Source organism: Malus domestica, chromosome 16 (assembly GCF_042453785.1).
Source record: "Malus domestica chromosome 16, GDT2T_hap1".
NCBI lineage: Eukaryota > Viridiplantae > Streptophyta > Magnoliopsida > Rosales > Rosaceae > Malus > Malus domestica.
This window is the reverse complement of record NC_091676.1, coordinates 19,476,622-19,501,132: the sequence shown is the minus strand read 5'-3', so window position 1 is coordinate 19,501,132 and position 24,511 is coordinate 19,476,622. Positions and strand designations below refer to the sequence as shown.

General features: G+C 39.0%; 1 protein-coding gene across 2 annotated transcripts; it reads left to right on the top strand.

Moving 5' to 3' along the window:
• Nucleotides 1-7,459: 7,459 nt before the first annotated feature.
• On the top strand, nucleotides 7,460-9,990 carry LOC103443104 (uncharacterized). Of its 2 annotated transcripts, none has more exons than XM_008381889.4 (5): nucleotides 7,460-7,838; nucleotides 9,008-9,122; nucleotides 9,223-9,312; nucleotides 9,396-9,494; nucleotides 9,598-9,990. In XM_008381889.4, exons 1-5 carry the CDS (start codon nucleotides 7,771-7,773, stop codon nucleotides 9,700-9,702), a joined length of 477 nt encoding a protein of 158 aa, XP_008380111.3. In that variant the 5' UTR covers nucleotides 7,460-7,770; the 3' UTR covers nucleotides 9,703-9,990. The 2 variants fall into 2 exon arrangements, with proteins under 2 accessions (XP_008380111.3, XP_017189575.3); XM_017334086.3 differs by having other exon boundaries at nucleotides 7,640-7,838; nucleotides 9,208-9,312.
• The last annotated feature ends 14,521 nt before the right edge of the window (nucleotides 9,991-24,511 follow it).

Here is a 24,511-nt window from a genome sequence, read left to right as displayed (position 1 = left end):
ACGCTATCTCTAACCAGGCTAACCATAGGGCCATAAATCAAAAGATAACCATTTTTACACAAAACGCATCTCTAATAAAGGTCTGGTGACATGCCCCGATCCCGATGTCCGAGGGACAGCGGGATGGCCACGTGTTGGTTGACACCCAAGGGTGACACAAGCTATTTAATGAATGCATACGCAGCGAACATGTAAAACATGCATATAAATTTCGTGCGAACTACACAATGTAATATTCATATACAAACCTTCCCAAAATAATATAATAATATTTAGCCATCAATAAAAACATAGTGATAATGCATGACAAGTTCAGAGCATACATCTAATTCAGAATATAAGATGAAGGTGTAACAGAAAGTGCTATTACAAGTGATGTCCAAGCAGAGTGGGTGATATGATATCACTGGAAGGGGAGTGCCTCTTAGTTCAGATCGTATGCCTCGTTCCTATGTCCTGAAAGGGCGCATAACAAAACATGAGTGGACTAAGTTGATAAAGTAATACTAAAACAATTATTCATTAACATACTAATCACCAAAGTTTATGAAAACTCAATAGTATAATATGTAATAGGTTTTCCAAAACCCTAGCATGCCATAAAACCTTTATAAAACATATATCATAAATAGTGTGCTAAATAGTGGTATCAGTATCGCACGAAGGCATATAGAACTCCTCATTTAGAACACTTCATTTGCCCGTAGGCTCATACAACACCCACCCGAAGGCATATATAAGTATTAATTGTCCGTAGGCTCCTACAACATCCACCCGAAGGCATAGCATATGTAAGTATCAATTGCTCGTAGGTTCCTACAACGCCAACCCAAAGGCATATGTAAGTATCAATCGCTCTTAGGCTTCTATAGCACCCACTCGAAGGCATATATAGAAGTATCATTTACCCGTAGGCATATAGTGACCACTAAATAAGCACAAAAATCATTTACCATAATCTTTCCAAATATAAGTATATATCCGTACAAACTAGGGGGAACAGACATGCCGCTAACAAACGCACCTAAGCACATAAAGGGTCCAATTAATAAAACTCTACCATAACTATGGAATTTCAGAAAGCAGACGCCATAAACGGATTAAGGACTTAAAAAAAACATAAAGGGGGAGCTCGGGGTACCCCCACACGTCACCACGGGGTAGCGGCCCGAAATGCCACGCCCCAATTTGGGTCACTGAAAAGTTGGCTGGAAAAATCACCGACGCCGCCGTCCAAGGTAGGCGCCCACACGTAAATCCACGCACCGATTGGATTCTGGGTTTAAGGCCAGTTTAGTTTGAGTTTGGGTTCGGGCCAATTTCTGGGATGGGTTTGGATCCGGGTTAAGGGTTATCAGGTCGAGTCGACCTGGTTATCAGGTCGAGTCGACCTGGTTTCAGGTCATAGATCATCCGGTTTCTAAGAAGGTTTCCAAGGCTCATAACTCATCCAATACTCAACCAAATCAAGTGAAACAAAAGTTGAAGTTTTCAATAATTCTATTCACTATCCAACACTCTTCCAAGGCTCATAACTCATCCAATATCCAACACTCTTCCATACTATCTTACCTCATTTTATTTTAATTCTTCACATTCTATTCACCTTACACACCCCTCTCTTATCTCTTCCAATAATCTTTCCTTTAATTTTTTCAATAATTTTCAAATGGCCACATCTTCAAGTGGAACTCAAAATATGTCCAGAGACTTATTCATTTAGTGACAAGTGGCACTTAAAATATGTCCGAAAACCTTATTTTAATATAGTAGTTTAATTCAATTGACCAATGAAATTAAAGAATAAACTCAAAATAATAAATTATTGAGAGGGCTAAAAAATAGCCTCATTCGGTTGGAGATAGTATATAAATATGGCATAACACTGTTCATTAAAATTATTTTCTTGCATGGCTATAAAATAGACGAGGGCTAAACATAACTCATTCGGTTAGAGATGGTCTTCGTGTAAATAACATATAAGGAACTAGAGCAAAGGAAAAACTAAAATACAAAAAAATCTTTCCTATTTAGTATCCATGGATATTATATGCAACGAGATTCCCTTAAAAATCTCTCGTCTATATATATTTTTTTATTTTATATTCATTTAGCAAAATTTTATTTGATCTTATATAACATCTTACTCAACTTACTTTCTACACTCATATTATTTTTAATTAAAAATTAAAATCTCTTTAAACTCAATTTACTACCTAAACTACCATCACAAACCCATTTCAATATGTAAACTTATCTTTACACATGTTCAGAAAATAAAATACCAAAATAAATAATTTGTTAAAGTTTCTACTTGTTTGTGGGAATGAAAACTTTCTAGAATTCTACTTCTGTGTACAAGTTGAATAATTTGGTGAAGTTTCCAGTTGTTTTATGAATCTTTCATATTCCTAACACTTCGATCTCTTGTTTGTTTTTTTATATCCATGTCCCCGTGCCTGCTTTCACTGGTTTATAATAAGGGGTGTGATATCCACACACCCCATTTTACTTCTCACACACCTTTTTAATTTTCGGTCGTTGAATCGGATGAATTGAAAAAGATCAACAAACATAAATTATCAAGGGGTGTGTGAGAAGTAAAATAAGGTGTGTGGATAGCACATCCCTATAATAAATCCTCTTCCAATGAGGCACCCACCCACCACTCTTCTCTGCTTCATCGACAAGCTCCATGAAATCAACCACCAACATCCAGGGCAAATTAATGTTTTGCACAAGCTAATCAAGATAGGACGAAAGAGTTTCTCTGATGCCTAAAACACATTTAGTTTAGAAGTAAAAAATGCAATTTAAAAGAACATACGAAGAGGGCATAGAAATGTAAGAAACTTCACAATCATCGAATTATTGTTCCTCCTAATGCTCAAAATTGTAAGGTTAATAAACTTAGTTAAATGACTTTAGATGGGCTCATGAGATATGTTGAAATTAAATGGACTCTAAGATGTAAGTGGTTCACTGATCAAAACTGGGCTAAATCCATTGTGTCGTTCTCAATATATTAATTTCAAGACTAAATGGTGCTCGCCTCATACATTCACTCTATTCCTTCTTATCTGTCCGACCCCCATAATGGAGGTCTACACCCTTTTATACGAGCCTCGCCCTCTTGAGGTCTCCCAAATTGGCATTTAATGTGCCAACCACTTGTACTAGCTTACTGACAACTTTTCACCTATTCGAGCAGGCCTTCATCAGTGAAGTGACGTTCTGGAAGTCAAATAACGTGTCTTTTAAGGTTCAGGCGGCCCAAGCGTCCCACTTAGAACTCGGTTACTCCGCCCGCCTTGCCAAGTACTATCTTGACTACTTGTTGTTAAATGGTCTAAGTAGCACTTAAGTAGTTTTGCCCTTGGATACTTGTGCTATAAAGTTGTCAGCTCGCTCACATGCTCCGTGTGGTCGAGTAGCCTTTTTCTTGCCTCAATCGATCTAAGCACTCGGGTAGGCCCTCTTCGAGCTCTTTGGGCCTTGGGCTTCTTGGCCTTTCCTTGGGCTTATGTCATTCAGTGGGCCTAAATGGGCCCAATGTTAACAGTTCCTTAACTCTAAAAAAATTGAAAACAAACGAAAAAAATTGCATAAATCAATTCATACCTTAGCTGGAGAATTCAAAACTTCAAAATCACCATCCATCAATAAAAAAGAGCTTGTTTTCTCTATGAGATTAGGGTTTCAGCCATAATTAACGTAAGATAAAGATTGCATGATGTCGGGTATGATTATTGGATTTATTAATCAATTTTAGTTGTATTATTAATTTCGTCTTATACTTGATTGTAATTATGCAATAGGGCAAACAAGATAATTCATATTTAAAGTTTAAGTTGGATGTAGAAAAATGTTATATGGGTTCAAATAAAATGAATCCTTTGTTGCAGTGATATTTAAAATAGGAATGTGATTGTATAAATCTTAGTGGATATGGGAATGTATCTTATATTCCTATTAGGAGTTGATTACCTATTAAATGTTGTAATCCTAAAAGGAAAGGTTTTTACCTATCCTACTACTATAAATAAAGGCATAATGGGGTGAATCAAACATCATCTCACAATTAAATCAATCTATCTTCTCTCTAATTATGGTCGGCCCCCTCTCTCTCTAAACCTTAGATCGTTCAATCAAATAGCCCTACAACACGTTATCAGCACACTCTTGTCAAAAGCTGAGAAATTAACGCATTGTAGGAGGAGGCTATCATCCACCAAATTCAAAGGCTTATTTTTGTTTTCTACTAATCAGGTACGCTTAAAATAAAAAAAGATATTTGAAACGTCCATGAAGCATGAAAATATTCCCCATGATGCATGAACCCCTCTATGTTTATATTTTCCTTACGATATATATATTGTATATGTTTATATATTTGTTTCATGCAGCGCACAATTAAATTGTTATGTGGAATATGTGAGTCAATGTATAAAATCAAATTAGAAGCATATTTAGGGTTTCCTAAACCCTAGGTTTGAAAAATTTTGGGTAATCTTTGGCATCACCGTGGCAACACCACGGCATCACCGTGGATGGCGTTGACAAGTTGGAGCACCTGCACAGCTTTTTTTTTTTCGGGCCTGCTGCTCCATCTCAGACAGAACCAAGCCTCGGCTTGGGTTCCATGTCGCACGGGCTTGCAGCCCTACTCCCTTGTCTCGGCCCACGACTAGCATGCCGCAACCTTTCTGGTTGCTGGGCTTTGCAGCTGCCCCGGCCCGCACACATGCAGCCAGCCCATTGCGGCTGGGCTCTCATGCCTTAACCCATAGGCTAGCAAATTCTGCTGGCCCTTGTTCCCATGCCTAACCCCCCCTCGGCCCAAAATTGAAACCCAGCTACGGTTGGGGTTTCTCCCACACCCCCATGGCCTGCAGCCCACTTCCAAGGCCCTTTAGGGCCCTACCTTTTACTCAAGGCACATAACCCGAGCCCAATTATTTTTAGGGCTATATGTTTTACTAGATAATATTATTTTAATATTATTTTACTTCTACAATTGACCATGTATGGCCTGATTTATTGAATTAATTAAAATTGACCTGCAATCCATGAATATGATAATGAATCCAAAATTATTGATCTAAAGATTACTTTTGGACATTAACGATTCAATAATTTATTTTTATACTTTGAACCGTAACATACTTTCGTAGTAACGAAGCTTTCACACTTAAGTTCCTGAAGAACCTCTAATCCACTATATTTAAATTAGTGTATTGCATTATGTGTTTCTTGCAGGAACCTCTCATTATGAACTAATTGTTCATTAAACTAAATTGAACCTGTAGTTTGCCTTTGAAACATGAAGTTTTCATTCAAAACATACCACATGAAACCTATAGTTTTCATGTATAAATTTAACCAATACATGTCTATAGAACCTATATGTTCTACGATATATGTCTATGGCTTACCATATGACTAAACACATTTTCCCCTCTATTTTAGGGACATGTCGAATTAGAACAAGCTCGATTTCTCCGCTTTAGAAGTCTCTGGAAGAAACTATCTGAAGTGGGTTCAAGACCTGAAGCTCCATTTGACTACAAAAGGTATTCGAGCCACCATCGAGACACCTATCGCGGACAAACCTATTGAAGAAGCTCAGAAGGCTAATGCAATGATCTTCATTCGAAGACACATCCATGATGCACTGCAGACCGAGTACCTCGATGAGGAGGACCCACACACCCTCTAGCTTGCTCTAACCGACTGTTTCGATCACCAGAAAGACATCTACTTGCCTGAAGCAAGACACGACTAGCAGTATCTTTGCTTCCAAGACTTTAAGTCCGTGAATGAATACAACTCTGAAGTTTGAAGAATCTGTTCACCGTTGAAATTCTGCAAAGTGGAACTAACCGAATCAAATCCCTTGGAAAAGACCTGTTTGACCTTCCATGCCACCAATATTGTCCTGCAACAACAATATAGGGCACATAAATTCACCAAGTTTTCAGATTTGATCTCTGTTTTACTTCTTGCTGAAAAACAGAACCAGCTTTTAATGAAGAATCATCAATCTCGACCTATTGGCTTGAACATCGCGCCTTATGCGTACAACATCTTTAAAACATTTCACTTTCATATCTCAAGTACTATTTTATTTCAATATAATACATCTGTTACATTTTTCATCCATTGATCCGTTACAGGCTGACGTGGTTGCCACATTTGTGCCACATGGCAAAAATAATAATTTTTTATTACCTTATTAAAAATAAATAAATAAATAAAAACCACCCATCTTCTTCCCCTAGCCCTTTCCCTTTCCTGCAACCCAAACACCCCCATCCCACCCCAGCCCCACCTCCCTCGCAAGTCATAACTCCCTACCCCACCCAAAACCCACTCGTCTTCTACCTCATCATCCCACCCCCTTTCTCCCTTCTCTCAACCCGCAATCCCAACCGACAACACAAATGCAATTCAAAATCTTCAATAATCAAAACCCACAACACAAATGCAATTAAAATTTTAACAATCAAAACCCACAACCCAAATTCAATAAAAACATAACATTTGTAATATAAATTTGGGAAAAGAAATAGAGGAAGAAGAAGGTTACATCAAATTTGAGCATAGGAAGGAAGGTGAGCCAGAAATCAGGAGGGAGCTCGGTGCCGAAGATCTTAGCGATGTCGTTGAGCAGTCGAAGCTTGAGAGGGGCGGGGCTGAGTGGCGGTGGGGGGAGGGGGCTGAGGGAAGGGAAGGAGTTGGAAGGGAGCCTAGATTCCGATTCGGCATCGTCTTTGGCGGTGGGTCTCGGCCAGGGGAGGGGAGGGGAGGTGAAGAGAGTGGAGGAGGGAGAAGGTGGGTCAAGAAGGTGAAAAATGAGGAGTAGTATGGGGGCTGCAATGGTAATGGGGAAGGGCTGCGATGGTGATGGGAAAAGGGGTGGAGGGGAATGGGTTTCTGGTTTTCATGTTTTCTTTTTTTTTATAATAGGGTAATAAAAAAAATTGCCACGTGGCATAAATTTGGCAGCCACGTGACACAAATGTGGCAACCACGTCAGCTTTTAAAGGATCAATGGATGAAAAATGTAACGGATCTATTATATTAAAATAAACTAGAACTTAAGGTATGAAATTGAAATGTTTTAAAGATGTTGTAAGGAATTGAAATCGACCACAAACCTGAGGTAGCAAAGTGTAATTTACCCTAATTTTTTTTAAAATAAAAGTTACTTGAAGAAAAAAAATTATCCTAAATTCATATTTTAATAATCTCAGACTAAAAATTTAATACAAAAGAATTGAAACAAAAAAAAAATATTTATAAGCTAAAATCTAATTTTTCTGAATTAAAATTTTTAAATTTTAATACAAGAGTTGAAAATGGTGTCGACAAAATCAAAATTTTACACAACATGACTATCCTCCCAAAAAACAACATAAAGAAGTGACGAGAGTCAAATAAAATCACTTCTTGTCGCACGCGGCAGAGTCGGGTCAAAGTCCACGGCCCTGTGCAGTTTGGATTGAGATTTCAAAGCAACCTGGGGGCTTTGCTGTCCGGCCATCTTAATTATTATTAATTTTTTTATTTTAATTTAAAGAAGAAAAAGAAAAAGAAAAAATCTTAAGTCTTAAGTCTTTGAGCCCTTATAAATCCGCTTCTTTAAATACCGAACCCAAACGAGAAACGACTACCCGCACTCCAACCAAACGCCTCGGAGACCCTGCGGACCCCGTCGTTTTCGGCGCTCTGTCGTCCTTCTTTTTTCTCCTCCTGTGCAGAAAGACAATGGGGTTCGTCTCCTTCCTCGGCCGCGTCCTCTTCGCCTCCATCTTCATCCTCTCTGCTTGGCAAGCGTAAGCTCTCTCTCTCTCTCTCTCTCTCTCTCTCTAGATCTGCTCGATTAGGGCTTCTCTCCCAACCATACATGTATACTCCTTTTTGCTTTTCTACTCTTAGCCGATTTAGTTTAGCTTTACTTCTTCGATCTAACTTTAAGCATATTTCGGGTTTTTTTTTTCAGATTTTTTATGCCTCTGCATAATATGTTTTTGTGTGTGTGTATATATATATTGGTGTTTGTTTGCTTGAAATTTTTGAAGTGAGTTTTCAATAAAAAAAAGGTATTGTTTTCCAAAACAATAATTCAAGTGTTCTGGATTGCTGTTACTACTTAGTTTTGGATTTATTAGTGTTATGAAGTGACTGAGATCTATTAATGTGTGCTCGGTTTCGAAATCCCTTGTTTGTTTGATTAATTTTGGCACGTAGAGAGTCGGGTGGCTGAATGAATTGTGAAGATCTAATGATCTTTTGTATTGTCTTATGGAATCTGGATTAAGAATAATTTTTTCCGACACCAAACCAACTTATTTGCGTTTCTGTGAAGTTAAGTTGGGTGCTCCTTGTCTGGTCTTTGATAAATGAACTTTGATTTTCTTTTTCGACGGACAAGGATGTGGTTCGGTTGAAATGTGTATAGGAACTTATTTACATACTTTTGAAGAATCTTTTCTTTTTCTTCCCCTAAAACTAAGACAATATTCTGTTTCGAGTTTTCAAGTTTCGTTAGTTTGATTCGGATAATATATCTCTATTTACAGTATGGAATGGCACTTTAGGTGATAAAGTTAATTTCAAAATCAAGTTTCCATTTTTCTCTATTTAGTGACGGTTGTTGTAAATATTGTAATGTTGTGACTTCAAATCCCCCGCTTTCGTTCTCCTCAAGACCCACACACACATATATGTAAATTTATGTATTAAGGACATTAGTCAAGGAATTGGCCCGTTTTCTGCACTGACATTGTTAAGAATATGTATCTTCTGGCGCTTCGCCCGTTGGTTTACCATCATTTTACAAAAGGAATTATTTGTGGTCATGTTCTGTGCACCATATTGCTAGAATTATGCACGAATTTGCTAGGCTTATTGTTTATCTTTAGCAAAATCTGTTGCACTTTGGTGTGTTAAAATTTAGACAATATTCTGTTCCTTGGTGTTGATGTAACATCTGTGTATACAGGTTTAATGAATTTGGTGTTGATGGTGGCCCCGCTGCAAAGGACTTGGCTCCCAAGTTTAATGTGTTCAAGAAAAATTTGTCCGCTAAGCTAGGGGTTGCAATACCGGAGATAGAGGTAAGTCTTTTTATTTCTTTTTCTGCAGTTTCTCACTTGGATTCTTTGGTCATGCTGCGTATTTGTAGTTTTGCTTTTGATACAGGAATTTCTTGTACAGGTAAGACATTTAGCTGCTGGTGTGGTAGCAATGAAAGGGCTTGGAGGACTTCTATTCGTGCTTAACAGTTCCTTTGGAGCTTCTCTCCTGGTTAGTATTCATTTTTCTAAATTTCTGGCCAACATATAAGCTTTTTGAAAATTATTGACACATATAACGTTTTTCTATTGTAGCTTCTACAATTGGCAATTACCACTCCCCTTATCTATGATTTCTACAACTGCAGTCCTGAGAACGCCAAATTTGGCATACTCCTAAACGAATTCTTGCAGGTTTGTATACGTGTGCTTATTGCTTTATCTGTTTTTTCATCATATAATTTTATTCCAAATGAGCAGGAACCTCGTTTGCTGAGATTCAACTTTCTTTCTACAGCACGCAGCGCTTTTTGGTGCACTGCTTTTCTTCATTGGCATGAAGAACTCAATTCCAAACAGGCAAGTCAAAAAGAAGGCTGCCCCAAAAACCAAAACGGGTTAGAAGTATATCAGAGGGGTAATAGATCTTCATGAAGCGTTCAAAGTTTAGGCTGTCGAAGTGGCTGCTGCTCCGTATTCATGTGACGGGGATGTTAATCTGCTTATCAACGCCCCTGTAATTTTATTCGAATGTTCTTTGGTAGGATTCATTACTTTGATTATTCCCTGTTGCGGGGTTGAGTTATACTGTTTACTTCAAGATATGAATTGGTTGTGGCCTATGGTTTCCTTTGTTCACAAGTCATGCAATCTACTTTTGCTAAATGAAATTAGAATTTCTTCATCAGAATTGCGCGCGGTTGTGTTAATCGGAATTGGGTATTTAACCGTCACTTTGCTTTTTACGTGTTATAATATGGGTTGATTAGTGACCAATCTTAGCTTTTACTAGAATCCAACCAGGGTTTTCGTTCTCTCCCCTGTGACAGGTTCTCTCTTATGTGAGGCTTTCTCACCGTCGTGTGACTGGTTTTCGTTCTTTCCATTTTGCTTCGGTGCCGGCCCTAGCTTTGACTAGGGTCGGTGACAACCTCGTGTATTCCCCTTGTGGATTGTGCTCTATTTAATTTCAGTTTTTTCTTCCTCTTCTTGGTGCCTGCACATTTTCCTTCCCCATCCATGCTATCTGCACGGTCTACTCCTCCTGTTTCTCCTTTTGCCTTTGATTTCACCATCATGTGGCCTATACCTCAATCCCCCGTTTATTCCATCCTCCTTGACTCCTTCCCCTTCATCATCTTCCTCAGTTGGCCCGTTTATTCCATCCTCCTTGACTCCTTCCCCTCCTCCATCATCTTCCTCAGTTGGCTCCATCATCTCTCTCTTCATTTTCGATTGCGTACCACCTCTACTAATTGCGTTTTGTCACGGATCTTTGCTCGGGTGTGTAGAGCTTTAGCTCGGGTGTCTACACCACCACCCTTGTTGGCCCTTGTTGGCCCTTGTTGGTCACTCTCGTTACTCACCCTTGTCGGCGATGTTGTTAATGGGTTCTTTCTACCTGCGTGCTTCTTGATCTCATGGCAACTATTCCAGTGTCAATCTTTGGAGGATGATGTGATCTTTGTCCTCACCAATTATGGGTTTCTTGATGGTCTGATCTCAGGTGATCGTGGAGGGTGGTCGATCGTGATGATCATGATGTGGCTCTTTGGTGGCGGCATTGTCATTTGCAGCTTTAGGAAGCCTAGTTGTCTAGGGTCTTCTATGTGGTTTGTTTGTATGTGCTGGGTTCCAAGGTTGGTATTGGGCCTTTGTTGTACTTCACTTGTTGGTAATGTATTTAACCTTTTGACCCAAAAAAAACAAAACAAAACAAAAAAACAAAAAAAAACAAAAACAAATCTTAGCTTTTACTATGGTTAATGACCAATCAATGAAAAATGCTTTAGGTTGTGGTATTCATGGTTAACTTCACATGTTATAATATAAATTGATTGGTTAAACAATATGACGGTTTTCAATACCACATCATAATTTATCAATGATGTTTGTGAGTTAAAAAGTAGGTCATATGCATATGGCACCGGATTTTTTGGTAGAAAACAATTTGTTTGGTTTTTAGAAATTCTTTTATTGTGGATTGAAAAACCATCTCATGTATTTCGGGGGGGGGGGGGCATTTCACGTCTACATTCCTGTTTCTTTCTGACTAGCTTAGTTGTCTAGTCAGCCGTGCGGGGGGATTTCCAGCAAGCTAGGCACACAATTTAAGGCATGACCACATGGGCTAATTAATAGCTTTCTATCGAATGTCTTTTTTTCACCCTTGATCTTTTCAGATCGTTTTGAAGCTTGACACGTGTCATGTGGGTTGAAAAATGAACCAAAGCTTTTAGGGTTAAGATTCCTAATTGGTTCCTTAGTTCATTTGGGGTTTTCAGATTGTATTCCTGGAGAGAGAAAGAGAGGAAGGGGCATTAATGCCTCACCTTCCTTTTTGTTCTTCATTTATGAAACCCTAGTTGCAAAACCTTCTTTCATGCATTAAACACTCAATCATTGAATAATAGGGTTGCATTGTCTTTGGTTTTGCAATAAATTTGTCGTCAAGTGTTTCTAGTTTCAAATCTTTAAAACTGACCCAATTTAGGATTCTCGTCAGTTTCTTCCTTCAACAGTTTGATTGGAGAAACTGATTGGACATTTGAATCTAGATTTGTATATAATTGCTATATCATCATATGCATAGCTTGTGTGTTGGTCTCGGTGCCACAAGGTGAACAATTCAGGAGGAGTTGTCATCTTGTGAAGACTGAAGACAACATATTTTCGATGCCACAAGGTGAAGAGCTTAGAAGGAGCTGCCACTTTGTGAAGACCAAAGGAATCCATTTTGTGTAAGGCAAGGTTGCACAAAAGTAAAGCTGCTCCATAAACTAGGTTTAGGAATTGAACTTTGCGATACTTTGTAAGAATCTTGATTATACTAGTGGATTGGACTCTGTGGAGAGTCCCCAGTTTTTTAACCAAAGGTGGGCTTTTTTTCCGGCCAAAAGTATCTTGTGTTCAAAGTTATTTATATTGTGTCACATATCTCACATACATATACATGCTATGTGTATCACTTGAATAAATTGGTATATGCTCACAATCATGGTCACTTGACGCAGTAATAACTTGGAACGAACTGAAGCCTTGCTAACTAGGATAACTTTTGGTATTTGAAATTGGTTATTGAATCTTTGATTTATTAACTAACAAATCTATCTTAGTTAACTAGCGGGCCTGACTAGTCGGTCTAGCAAAAATTATATATATATATACAGGATCCTGGTACCAATTTCAATTGGTATCAAAGCCTTGCTCTAGATATACATAGAGTGATCTCTGAGATTTACTGGAATTGGGTGGAATCTCACCATGGACCGTGATCGTGTTGGTACATCTTGCAATACTCCTCCATTCTTTGATGGATCTAATTATGCTGCACGAAGTGAAAAGTTTCAAATCATTATGGAAGCTCAAGACTTAATTGTTGTTGACTATCTTACCCTAGAATGGAAAGGAACGTCAAGAAATGTTAATGGTCTGTGGTTAAATCTAAAGGAGAATGGTCTCTTAGTGAAATTACTTCTGCCATGGCAAACAGAAAAGTAAGAAATGTCATTGTCACCACCATTTCTCCAACTCAATTTACACATATTTTGTATTGCACAATGGCCAAGCAAGTTTGGGACAGGTTCATAATTCATCATGAAGGAGATAAACAAGTGAGGGATCTCATTCTTTCAAAGTTTGAGCACTTAAGGATGAATGAAGCTGAGACCTTCTCGATTTTCTATGAAAAAGTTGAAATGTTAACTAATGAAGCTTTAGGGTTGGGCAAGCCTATTGATGAAATTACCATTGTTCAAAAAATCTTGAGATCATTGCCGAAGAGATTCATGGCTTAGAAAGTTGCCATTCAAGAATTTCAACATTTGAATGAGATCAAACTTGGAAAACTGGTGGGTATGAAATGGAGCTAGATATGGAAAAAGATGATGCCAAGAAAATGAGTGATATTGCTCTTCATATTGTTGAAAATGCAAAGATTTTCAATGTTCCTTGTGAGCATGCTCCAGAAGATGATGTTGCCTTGTTTGTCAACTAATTCAGAAGAATTCTCTACAATAAAGGAAATGATATCAAAAAGGTTGGGGAGTCATCTGGAAACTCAAAGTACCAATCACATGGAAAGTTTACTTTTGGTAGAAAACAAGGTTGGTTCATAAGTAGAAGGGTTAAATCCTTATCTAGAGAATCTGGTCTATGCTTTTCTTGTGGTGGAAGTGGACATGGTGGTGTTGAGTGTGCAAACAATAGGGAATCAAGTCATAAAAGGGACAAAGCAATGATGGTTACTTGGAGTGATGGAGAAATGTTTTTGCTTTTGTTGTTCCAATAGAGGAAGTGTCTTTAAATGATGATGATCTAGCACAAAATGATAATGAGAAGATGACTTATGATGAGTTGTGCATCAAGTATGATACCTTTTTTATGAGACTTGTACTACAAAAGTGGAAAAGATTGAGCTGTCTAAGAAGATTGCTGAGTTGCAGAAAGAAAACAAGTCTTCGTCTAGTCAGATCTGAACTGGATGAAAAGATTGGTTATCTTGAGGCATATATCAAGGAGTAGAATGAGAACGATTCTCCTTACAATGACAAAGAGGAAAAAGATGATGTTATTACTGCTCTTGAAGCTCAAGTTCAAAAATTGCTAAAATCTCAAGAAAACTTGATGAATCAAATTCATGTGTTGCAAGCAAATAACGTTATGTATCATGAGGCTAATCGGAAATAGCTACTTGAGTTGAAGGAAGCAAATAACAAAGCTATTCGTCTTACCATTGAGGCTGAAAAAAATTGACAAGATGTTGAGCCTTAGGAAACCACATGGTGACAAAAGTGCCCTTGGCTACGTGGAAAACGAATCAAGCTTAACGGTTATCAAATCAAGATTTGTGAGAGAGTCTTTTCATGTGACACCTAAAGTCAATCTAAGCTCAAAGTCTAGATTTATTCCCACATGTCATCACTGTGGAGATTTGGGCCACATTTGTCCTAAGTGTAGGAAACTTCACTTTAGGAAGAATGACACTTTGAAGAATCAAGTGGATCGACTAGTCAATGAAGTCAACAAAATTGCTTAACTTATGCAGTCATCCAGTATGGAAATGGTAAGGCCTCGTTCCAAATGGGTTTAGAAAGTCTTTAACATATGCTTAGTTGTTCTCAATGCTCTCTGCCACAAAACTAAATGTATGGTATCTTGACAGTGGGTGCTCTCGTCACATGTCTGGGGACAAAGATGTTTTCCTATCTCCTTCACCTTTCAATGGCGGTGGGGTTGTCTTTGATAGTGGTGACAAGTCCTAAATCATTGGAAGGGTGTTAATATTGCTGGTCTTCCTTAGCTCAAGAATGTTAGCTAGGCTTAAAGTTGAGTCTCATTAGCATAAGCCAGTTATGTGATGAAGTGGCATATGAAGTTTGTTTCTCCAATAAAAACTGTCAAAATGTGGATGAACATTAGAACATGGAAAGAATATTCTAGTTCTTCCTAGATCTGGAGATAATTGTCACATTCTTGATGCTTCAAAGGTTGGTGATTCTCCAAAGTGCAACAAAGCTATTGATGATGTTAGTGTGTTGTGGCATAGAAGACTTCGTCGTGTCAACTTCAAAGACCTTCATAAATTGTCAAATAGTGAGGCTGTTAAAGGCTTACCTCATCTTTCAGTCTCAGACTCCTATGTTTGTGGATCTTGTCAACTGGGGAAGCAGACCAAAGTGGCTCATAAGAGACTAAGGGGGGTGTATTCAATTGGGATTTTAAGGGATTTTAATTCTTTTAATGAATCTAGGGGTATTCAATCAGGATTTTAAGGGATTCTCTGAAATTCTAGGTGTATTCAATTAGAATTTTAAAATAGTTTATTAAAATCCTTAGAAATCCAGGTGTATTCAATTAAGATTTTAAAGAAGTTTATAACATTCCAGGTGTATTCAATTAGAAATTGATTTTAAAGAATTTGAGAAAGTTGAGGAATTAGAGGGAATTGGAGAGATTTCATAGTGTATTTTAGTATCCACAAATCTCACCTCTTCCCATGAGATTTCGAGGGAATTGAATCAAAATTTTATATGGAATTTCTACAAATCAATTGAACTCCATAAAAATCCATGGATTTATAAATCCATTAAAATCTCTCACATTCTCAATTGAATACACCCCCCTAAATGATATTACAACCTCTAAAAGCCTCTACAATTAGGGGGTGTCTTCAATTGAGAATTTGAGAGATTTTAATGGATTTATAAATCCATGGATTTTTATGGAGTTTAATTGATTTGTAGAGATTCCATATAAAATTTTGATTCAATTCCCTCAAAATTTCATGGGGTGAGGTGAGTTTTGTGGATGCTTAAAATACACTACGAAATCTCTCCAATTCTCTCTAATTCCTCAACTTTCTCAAATTCTTTAAAATCAATTTCTAATTGAATACATTTGGAATGTTATAAACTTCTTTAAAATCCTAATTAAATACATCGGGATTTCTAAAGATTTTAATAAACTATCTTAAAATTATAATTGAATACACCTTGAATTTCAGTGAATCACTTAAAATCCTGATTGAATACCCCTAGATTCATTAAAAGAATTAAAATCTCTCAAAATCCCAATTGAATACACCCATCCTTAGTGCATATGGATCTTGTTGGTCTAATCCAAATTTTGTCTATTGGAGGGAAAAAATATACTCTGGTAATTGTGGATGACTACTGAAGATGTACTTGGGGTGTGTTTCTTAAGGGAAAAATCAGATACGTTTCAACAGTTTCTCACCATGTACAAAGTAATGCTAAATGAATCTCTGACTAGTCGTCCCCCTCTTGTCAGAATTAGAGTTGATCATGGAACTGAATTTGAGAATGCTCTTTTTGATGAATTTTGTTCAACCAATGGCATTAAACATGAATTTTCTATTCCTATCACTCTTCAACTAAATAGGGTTGTGAAAGGAAAATTTGTGTTTTGATTGAGATGACTAGGGTAATGTTAAATAGCAAGAATCTGACAAAATACTTTTGGGCTAAAGCCATGAATATTGCATGCTACATCTCTAATCATGTGTTTCTCAGGCCAGGTACTAGTGTGACTCTTTATGAACTCTAGAGAGGTAAAAAGCCAATGCTAAATTACTTCAAAGTGTTTGGAAGTGGTTGTTATATTTTGAGAGATCAAGAACACATTACCAAGTTTGATACTAAGAGTGAAGAATGAATCTTCTTGGGATATTCCAATATCAACAAGCCTATATGGTCTACAACTTACGAATAAAAACCATCATGGAGTCCATAAATATTAAGTTGATGACTCCATTATTACTCTTATTCCTGATGTTGAAAATGTTGACTTGTTCTCTCTACCATTGAAGGATAAAGGTGATGCTTCTGTTGAATCAGCTGAGTTGTTAGAAAGTGACATAGACAATGAATCAAGCACTGACCAAGATCCTAGTATTATGTTCAAGGATAAGCCAAAGTGGGCTCGAAGCCATCATGATGAGGAAATAGTGGGTCATATTGACAAAGGTGTTAGAACTCAAAGGCAAATTACGGATGAAGTTCTCAATGTGTGCTATGCGTCTCAAATTGAGCTCAAGAATATCAAAGATGCCCTAACTATTAAAGAATAGATCTTAGCCATGCATGAAAAGTTGAATCAGTTTGAAAGGAATGAAGTCTGGTCCCTTGTCGATTGTCCATCAAATACTAACTTTATTGGCACCAAATGGACTTACAAGAACAAGTCTGATGAGTCAGGAAATATGATCAGAAATAAGGCCAGACTTGTTGCTAAAGGATACTCTTTGTTTGTACCATACTTGATCAATCCAGAAACTACTAAGCACCAGTCAACGTTATACCGTCAAGGACCCAAAAGAGTTTCCCTCCAACCAGGAGGCCAATCACAATGCGACACATGTCGACATCAAAAGCCAATCATAGCACGACATGTGTCAACATCAGAAGCCAATCACAACACGACACGTGTCAATGTCAGAATGAAACTAGAAACTCTCTTCTATAAATAGAGATCATTCTCTCACAATATTTACTAATATCATTTGTACTAAATCATTCACTAGTACTCACTAAAGGAGAGCTTGAACCTATGTACTTGTGTAAACCTTTCACAATTAATGAGAACTCCTCTACTCCGTAGACGTAGCCAATCTGGGTGAACCACGTACATCTTGTGTTTGCTTCCCTGTCTCTATCCATTTACATACTTATCCACACTAGTGACCGAAGCAATCTAGCGAAGGTCACAAACTTAACATTTTTTGTTGTACCAAAGTCCCCATTGATTTTGTGCATCAACATTTGGCGCCGTATGTGGGAACGACACTTATTCCCACTCTCTTCAGCTTTGCCAAGCTAGTTTCCACCATTCGTACACTCTCTTTTGACCAGGCATCCCTCTCCAACATGGGGAGCGAAGGAAGCCACAACATACAGAATGATACCCATCTTGCACCTAGTGCAAAGCAACGAAAGAATGAAGGAGATAGGGTTGCTCTTCAAGCTAAAGTCGAGAGCTAGAAGCTCAGAACAACAAGATAGCAATGAAGAATGAGGTCCTCTAGGAGCAGTATGAGAAGCTCTTTGAAGTGCTCCATGAAACTAGGCGTACTCAAACATGTAAGCTTGTTGCCTCTGTGGACATTAACTATCATATAGGTGCCCCCCAACACGGAGGGTCACCTCCCTTCGACATGGGTATCCCTGATGAGGAGTGAGCTAATCATCCAAACATTGATCAACATGAGACTTCTCTCAACCCAGATGTTTCGACCCGAAGTAGAAGAAATGGAGGAAGACACCTCTTTGCAGAAGGGTTGGAAGGATCAAAAGCCATTTATCGTGACTGCAGAGACTTCCTAAGGCAACGTCGAGAGAATCCCTTCCACATATGCTCGAAAATCAATGACCCAAGGGTTTCTGAAAGACTCGGTCCCCTCCCATGACCCAGGCCAACTGCCAATCTAGGGAAGGAACGACATGTCCCAGAGGAACATGAAGGCACGGGGGACTCTGAGGTATTCCGACAGACTCGCCCTAAAAGTCAGTACGGCGAGTCCAAGAAAAAACCACACGCCCTTGCTCAAACTTTCCTACTTCCAAGAGGCGATTGAGACTTACGAAAGAAAATTCCAGTGGTACATGACTCCACTCAGGACCCCATTGTCCTACAGCTCCTCGAAGAAGTAAACAAGTTGAAGGCCGAATGTCAGGCCGACATACCTGACTGGAACCAACCCAGGCATGGTCCTCTCACGAGAAGGATCATCGACACCCCCTTCAAGCGAAGACAAAACAAAATCTTGGTTTACAACTCTATATTGGAAGGGAAGACCCAATTGAACACCTTAACCTTTTTTAGTCCCTCATGGCATATCGGATGCACACCGACGAAGAGCGATGTCTTCTCTTCCCCTCCACCCTTTCTGACGGAGCTCTAAACTGGTATTGCCGTCTTCCACCTGATTTAGCAAACTCATTTGAAGAATTGAGGAAACTATTTCTCTCTCAACATATCTTCTAGACCAATCACTTGCATTCTGCAGATGACTTGTACACTATTCGCCAGAAGCCGGACGAGTCACTACGAGAATATGCCGGTCGCTTCAGCCATAAGTATTCTTGCTGTGCTGAGGCAGATGACAAGACCGCCCTCAAGGCCTACGTGATTGTTTCTTCAAGTACAAGATCAATGCCAACACTTGAAAGACTTACTCTGAAGTGATGGCATAGGCTTACAACCACGTCTTCGCCAAAGCAAGGACATACCAAGGGAACCTCCATATGGTTAACCCCTATCAACAAATGGGATGTGGAAGTCAAGTTCTACCATGTTAGGAGATATTGGCCATTCAGGCACCCATTACATCATCTCCTGCCTCATTTAGCTACTCGTTAAGTCACCAAACGTATTTGTCTCTTGGTAAGAGGAAATATTTTTACTCTCAGCAAGCCCATTAAAACAAGAAGGATAAAAGTTCGTATCAAGACAACCAGGGGTGAATGTACCGTCGACTATTATGACTATGGGGCCAAGCCCCACTCTTTCAAAGTGGACGACTAGGTACTAGAACACTTGGTCTACGCTGACCTACCCTTATACTCCAACTCAGAGCTTCAACATGCATACTTTGACACAAAGTATGTGATACTAAGTGTTACAACCAACATGGTTCACATATCAAAAGCATGGATCCCTTCATGCATAACAAAACATTCATAAGCATCACTTATATCAATCACCATAAACATTATACATTCCAACACATTCATACATAAACATCATACATTCCAACATATTCATACATAAACATCATACATTCCAACACATTCATACATAAGCCAACTGTGCTTCGAAAGGGTTCAACATACTTTGTGTCTTCGACACTTGCTACAACATGCCTCGACACTTTGCCCTTATTCTTACCAACCAGGTGATGAAATGTGAAAAAGGAACTCATCTTCATGCCACCAACCAGGTGATGAAATGTACAACCCGTACTCTAATATCATTTGGCAACTTGCCACTCATGCCATCAACCAGGTGAAGAAGGAACTCATCTTCATGCCACCAACCAGGTGATGAAATGTACAGCCCGTAGTCTCCTTCATGCCACCAACCAGGTGATGAAATGTACAACCCGTACTCTAATATCATTTGGCAACTTGCCACTCATGCCACCAACCAGGTGAAGAAGGAACTCATTTTCATGCCACCAACCAGGTGATGAAATGTACAACCCATACTCTCCTTTATGCCACCAACCAGGTGATGAAATGTATAACCCGTACTCTCATATCATTTGGCAACTTGTCATTCATGCCACCAACCAGGTGAAGAAGGAACTCATCTTCGTGCCACCAACCAAGTGATGAAATGTGATGAAAGGTGATGAAGGAACTCACATTCGTACCACCAACCAAGTGATGAAAGCAACTCACCATTCATTCCACCTACCAGAAGACGAGTGGTACAATTTGTACATGTGAACTCCTAGCATTCACAAATAATAAAAAACCCTCAAGCTTGACAACTCAACTAAGGGAACACTTATGCCCAACAAGAGTTATAGTCACCAACAAAGTCTTATTGCAAGCCAACAACAACTTTAGTGCATGGCATACGAAGATCAAGCTATTCAGCCCTCTTGTATCTGCTTCAGACATTTCCCCTCTGTAACAATGCAAACACTACAACTTGTAGAAAGCTTCACACACTCTTGATCAAGATAGTGTGAAACAAAACCAATTTATGGTGCCAACAAGAGCTTCATCAAAGGAGTTCAACCACAATTCTCAAAAGCTTCACACATTCTTGATCGAGATAATGTAAAGCAAAACCAATTTATGGTGCCAACAAGAGCTTCATCAATGGAGGGCAACCACAATTCTCAAAAGCTTCACACCCTCTTGATCAAGACAGTGTGAAGCAAAACCAATTTATGATGCCAACAAGAGCTTCATCAAAGGAGTTCAACCACAATTCTCAAAAGCTTCACACACTCTTGATCAAGACAGTGTGAAGCAAAACCAATTTATGGTGCCAACAAGAGCTTTATCAATGGAGGGCAACCAAAATTCTCAAAAGCTTCACACACTCTTGATCAAGACAGTGTGAAGCAAAACCAATTTATGGTGCCAACAAAAGTTTCATCAATGGAGGACAACTACAAATTCTTAAAAGCTTCACACTATCTTGATCAAGATAGTGTAAAGCAAAATCAATTCATGGTACCCAACAAAGCTTCACCTACAAAACTTTAAAATATATATATATATTTTTTCGAAAATTTGAAAATTCAAAAATTCAAAAATTCGAAAAAAAAAATTGCACTAGGCCTCATCTTCTTTGGGCCTAACTTTCATAACAAATATATATGAAGAAGGAGTTTTGGGCTACCACTTAGAAAGGAAATGCCTCATTCGTCAACTCCCTCGACTGGAGACTTAGGGGACTCCTACCACAGCTACTGCACCTTGATACTCGAAAGTCTCACGACCACTTAATGACTTGCATTTTTCAAGTCTCCAAACGAGAAGTTTTCCTCACTCAGGAAATTAAGGGAGCACTACCTCAACCTATATGCTTCACTCACAAAGCTTCAACATACAAGATTCAACAAAAGGAAAAATTCAAAGAACTTAGTGAAGAAGGCCTTGGTGTATTTAACACAATATGTTGAAATGAAGCAAAGATTGTTTATTGATATCTCCGATAAGTTACAAATATGTACATATACATGAATCAAAATAAACAAACAAGATGGATCATTCACAAAGGTTGCTCAGGAGAAGTCTCAGCAGTCGGCAGAGCCCCAGAAACAGGAGGCACCAGAGGGTGATTATTCGGAGTCTCAGTACTAGGCAGAACCCTAGAAGGAGGAGGCACCAAAGGTTGATCATTTGGAGCTTCATTACGCGGTATAGCCCCAGAAGACGAAGGCAATAAATGTCTTTGGAACAAACCCACAAACCTCTGATGATCAATTAAAATCTGACCATTAGATTCCTGCAGCTGGTCGAGCTTCCTCTTCACGTTTGTAGCATAGTCATGTGCGAGCCTGTGCAACTGTTTATTCTCATGCTTGAGCCCTCTGATCTCCTATTTAAGACTTATCACTTCAGCAGCCAATGATTCGACTTGGCGGGTTCGAGCAAATAGGCGTTGGGCCATATTAGACACAGAACCTGCACATTGAACACTAAGAGCCAGAGAATCCTAAACAACCAACTCATCAGACTGTTTGGAAAGTAGTATGTTATCATGGTTGTTGGTTCAAAAATCGAAGAGGCACCACTCTCCAGATTCCGAAGAGGCACCACTTTCCACACGCAACATTAGCTCTTCGGGTACCACAGATAACTTTGCCAAAGATCTCTGACAAAGTTTAGACACATAAATTTTGAAGGTTTAGCTACCCTACTATTACCCACAATGGTAAAGGAATAGCACCACTGCTTGATAACTAGAAAATCCCAATGTGTGTCAACCTCCGTGCTCCGTGGCAAGGCAAACTGGCAAAAATGACCAACCTTTACTCACATTCGAGAAAACACTCCCAACAAGATTACTTGCTCAAAAATTGAAGAGGAACCACCTTCCGAATCTCGAGAGCCAAACTTCCAACATTTTCTCAAAAATCGAAGAGGCACCGCTCTCCGAATCTCGAGAGCCAGACTCCCAACAAGATTATGTGCTAAAAAATCAAAGAGACACCACCCTCCGAATCTCGAGAGCCAGACTCCCAATAGGATTACTTTCTCAAAAATCGAAGAGACACTGTTCTCTGAATCTCAAGAGCCAGACTCCTAACAAGATTATGTGCTCAAAAATCGAAGAGACCACTGCTCTCTGAATCCCAAGAGTCAGACTCCAAACAGGATTGCTTTCTCAAAAATCGAAAAACCACCGTTCTCTGAATCTCGAGAGCCAGATCCCTGGCAGGATTGCTTGTTCAAAAACCGAAGAGGCACCGCTCTTGGAACTTCGAAAGCCAGATTTCCTTGGATAAAGTTTATCTGCAATCTTCACACGCAACATTAGCTTTTCAGATACCACAGACCACTTTTTCAAAGTGCTCTAACAAAGTTAAAACACACGAAGCTTGCAACTCCCACTATATTGCTATGACCAAGAAGGGTAAAGGAATATCACTACTACTTGTTGTTAGGGAGACTCCTATATATGTCGACCTTCATCCTCCACAGCCAGGCAGACCTGCAAATAAAAAAAATGCTCAACTTTTCTTCACATCTGAGAGGGCACTTTCAGCAGAGTCTCTCGAAATACTCATCTTCTTTTCCCTCCGATAATACCTCTGCAAACAAGCCACACCAGAGCAAGAGTATCTCATATCATCAGGGTTAAAAGCAAGAGTATCTCATATCATGCTTTTTCCTTGTCTTTTCCTTTGGCCTTGTTCTTACCTGTATGACAAATAGAAAGAGAGCAATCAGTCAGCACTTGGAATCAAGCTTCCAGTCAGGAACTGACTGCCTGGAACCCCTTGCCTGATTACTTACCTGGCATTGCTCTCAAGTACTCATCTTCAACATCTTATGCTTCCAGAGAAGATACCACATCTGCCTAAGGAACAGATAGGGCAAGTGAAAATGATACAAGGAAGCATGTGGAGACAAGCGTAACAGAACACATGCCGATACATCCACTACTTTGTCAATAGCAAAAGTATCCCATATCATCAGGATCGAACGTACTCTAAATTTGATGGACTTGTTTTGACCCTCAAATTCTTGAGTCGACCTTATACTCTGGAGGAAACCAGAAAACCCTCCAGCCCAGTTCAAGAATAAGCTTGTGGAAAGTTACTTCTTCAAAAGCAAAAGTATCTCATATCATCTCTTCTCCATTTGTTTCTCCTTATCCTTGTTGTTGTTTACGACACAAAGAGAAGGAGAACAATCAACCGGAAGCCGAAGTCGAACCTCCGATCTAGGTTGCTTGCTTGGAAGTCTGATTGCTTACTTTGTCTGTTACCTCATTTGACAAATCTCCTAGCTCGGCAACTTGGGGGACTCCTACTATAGGGTTTGTATCGCACTTGACCAAGCCCGAAGCTATAAGTAAGCTTCAAGTGAAATTGATACATTACCTTGTGCATCTTCATCGGTTAAAGATACCACCTCTGGATGGAGGAAAAGTTTTTCCAGAGAAGATGCTACATCTACATATGAGACAGATAAGGCAAGTGAAAATGATACCACACTTCAATACTTAGAAGTTTCGTGATTACTCAATGGATTGGATCTTGCAAGTCCCCAACCAAGGAGCTTCCCTCACTCGGGAACTTAGGGGAGCATTGTTTGTTCCATACTTGACCAATCCCAAAACTACTAAGCACCGGTCAACGTTATACCGTCACGGACCCAGAAGAGTTTCCCTCCAACCAGAAGGCCAATCACAACGCGACACGTGTCGACATCAGAAGCCAATCATAGCATGACACGTGTCAACATCAGAAGCCAATCACAACACGACACGTGTCAATGTCAGAATGAAACTAGAAACTCTCTTCTATAAATAGAGATCATTCTCTCACAATATTTCTTAATGTCATTTGTACTAAATCATTCACTAGTACTCACTAAAGGAGAGCTTGAACCTATATACTTGTGTAAACCCTTCACAATTAATGAGAACTCCTCTACTCCGTGGACGTAGCCAATCTGGGTGAACCACATACATCTTGTGTTTGCTTCAAATACTCAGAG

Bases quoted from the DNA above. Each gene is read 5' to 3' on its own strand.
- LOC103443104 (XM_017334086.3), top strand. From the start codon at position 7,771: ATGGGGTTCGTCTCCTTCCTCGGCCGCGTCCTCTTCGCCTCCATCTTC. The intron at 9,123-9,207 runs GTAAGTCTTTTT...CTTTTGATACAG, and splicing joins TTGCAATACCGGAGATAGAG to GAATTTCTTGTACAGGTAAG. The intron at 9,495-9,597 runs GTTTGTATACGT...TTCTTTCTACAG, and splicing joins TCCTAAACGAATTCTTGCAG to CACGCAGCGCTTTTTGGTGC.